At 36.6% G+C, this 2,467-nt stretch overlaps 1 protein-coding gene across 1 annotated transcript; it reads right to left on the reverse strand.

The window, feature by feature from the left end:
• Positions 1-200: 200 nt before the first annotated feature.
• LOC133693456 (cyclin-dependent kinase inhibitor 6-like) lies at positions 201-1,569 on the reverse strand. The gene is made up of 4 exons (XM_062114675.1): positions 1,122-1,569; positions 973-1,028; positions 608-808; positions 201-492 (listed from the first exon to the last, which is right to left on the reverse strand). Exons 1-4 carry the CDS (start codon positions 1,461-1,463, stop codon positions 423-425), a joined length of 669 nt encoding a protein of 222 aa, XP_061970659.1. The 5' UTR covers positions 1,464-1,569; the 3' UTR covers positions 201-422.
• Between the last annotated feature and the right edge of the window lie 898 nt (positions 1,570-2,467).

Below are 2,467 nucleotides of genomic sequence, written 5' to 3' on the forward strand. Positions count from 1 at the left end.
TCCCAGGAAGTGGATAGATAGTTGCCCAGAAATTAATAATAAGAATCTAATACAATCAGCTTGATTATTTACAGTCCGTGCTCCTCCCCAGGTGGGTCTCTTCTATCAAACCCTGCAAATTTTCTTCTTTTTTTCCTTGCAGCAGAAGAAAAACAGGAAAGAAGCTTCTCCTTGTTATGATCACTACTACCAGTACCGTATAGTACAAAGACAGATGAAACTGAGCTTCTAATAAACATAGAGAAGAGACTGTACATGGAACAACAAAGATGGGAGTTTTTTTTAAAAAAAAAATTCTTCCTAACTGAGGAGTGGAGTAGTTCTAAATTAGTAATTGTAAATTTAATAAATCCAGGGAAGGGGATCATATTATTTATGATCATGACCTAAACAAACGCCATTGTTAATTTCTTCTTTTTTCTTCATGGATTTAATCTAGCCCATTCATAACGTCCTTCCAACGGCTCATCTTTGTCAAAATCAAAGTTATACCTGCCATGGACACCAACATAAATTAACAAATTTATTAATCCCATTTAGTTTTACAGCCAAATTTCCTTAGAATAGATTAGTTTTCATGTGCATGCACAATATCTCTTCTCCTTACTTGTCTTTGAAGCATTGTGGAATGTTTTTCTGTATTTCACCGAAGAACTTTTCAATCTCTTCATCTGTTATCCTTATCAGCCCCGCCGCGGGCGTTGATCTTTGATGAGGATTCGGCTTCTTCAATGGTGGGTTTGCCGTTGAATCCATGTTCTCTGAGGTCGACTCCTCTCCAAGATCGCTAGATGTCGGTGTTGTCTCTCTATAAATTCAGCAGCCAATAAAAAGAATATGAAAATTAAGAGACCTTAATTACGAATATAAATACCACACCAACTTAGAGAGAAGGAATTTGAAACTGAACAAATTTTAAAACGATTTTCGAAAATATATTTGTTGCGAAAATAAATAGCGCAGCAAACAAACCTTTCTCCACTTCTACTACTATAATACATTGACGTTTCAACTTCAACACTCCCTTCCTGCAAATAATAATTAATATATATATATTAAATACAAAAGAACCCGAAAATTAATTCAAGAATTGAAGGGAGTATTGATATAATTATTCTCACCTCCAGATCTGTGAATTTAATCCTCTCATCATCACACGATCCATTACTAGAACAACAAGAAGCAGACATTAATGCATCATCATCATCATCGTCTTCCAAGTTAGGGCTTGAAGTTGAACATCTCTCTTCAGTCACCGTCCGGTCACCGGAATTAGCATCCGGTTTACATGGAACTGGATTTTCAGACCTAATTATAACGTCTTGGCGGCGGCGGCGGCGGTGGTTAGTAACATTGCTTCTAAATTCAATAGAGATCCTGATGTGCCTTGATCTTCTCCTTGAAGTTTTCGCTGAAGCTCCACTACTTGTCACCCCAACTTGAGCAGCAGCAACTTTCACCATTGCTAGTTTTCCAATCGCTCTCTCTACGGCCACTAGTAGTATTGCTAGAGCTTCGCAGTCTCTGATATTTTGCTGCTGGTGTGGGTGTGTTTCTTGACGGAGGGGATTGATTTGGTGGTATTTAAGGGATGGAATTGATTATTTTTTTTAATTTTCTAGGTGGGTGGTCCAGAGTCCGTTAACAGCGACGGGAAATCTGTAACGGGGAGATTGACGGCGCCGTTATGAGGATTCAGAGGCCGTTGTGAGAAAGCGCCGGACTCTAGGCGAATTAGAGAGAGCCACGTGGGGATGCGAAGGTTAGAGAAGGGGGGGTAATGATTTGAGTGCGAGTGAGGTTAAAAAAGAGGGAGTTGGTACGGTGGAAGTTAGAAATGGTTTTCACGGAATTCATTAGAGGAGGAGCGTGCGGTTGGTGTGGCAGCTCACAGGTACCCGTTTGGTGTGAGGTGGTCTTAAGCATCATTATTTTGCGCGTTACATGTGCCACCGAGTTTACTCCATGCCCCCCCCAAACACTCCCTTAAGAAATTCGACGGTCTCTAAACTATTGGTTTTATTAAATAAGATCCTTCATCTCGTAATGTTTTTAATTCAATCCTTGCAGTATTAGCCCGGAAGTCTATCGAATCTTTCTATAGAAAAAGAATAGACATAAACTCTCTATATTAATTTGATAATTTCTCAAAAATTTACTTTTAGTATTTATAGTTTTTTTCTGAAAAATTACACCTTTTATTATAATTAATAAAAAAATTAATTCTAATAAAATAACTAAATTACTTTTATATTTAGAAATGAAAAACCATCAAACCAAGTATCATCTTCCCTCTCTTCAAGTAACCGGATTTTGCTTGGTCCTCGAAATGGTGGTAGGGTAAAATTTGAAATTTTATTTTTTTATGTTTTTGAATTTTTTAATGTATTGATATAAAAATAATTTTAAAAAAATAAAAAATTATTATTTTTAATTTAAAAACACTTTGAAGAACAATTGATTTTCA

This window comes from Populus nigra, chromosome 5 (assembly GCF_951802175.1).
Source record: "Populus nigra chromosome 5, ddPopNigr1.1, whole genome shotgun sequence".
Taxonomy (NCBI): Eukaryota; Viridiplantae; Streptophyta; class Magnoliopsida; order Malpighiales; family Salicaceae; genus Populus; species Populus nigra.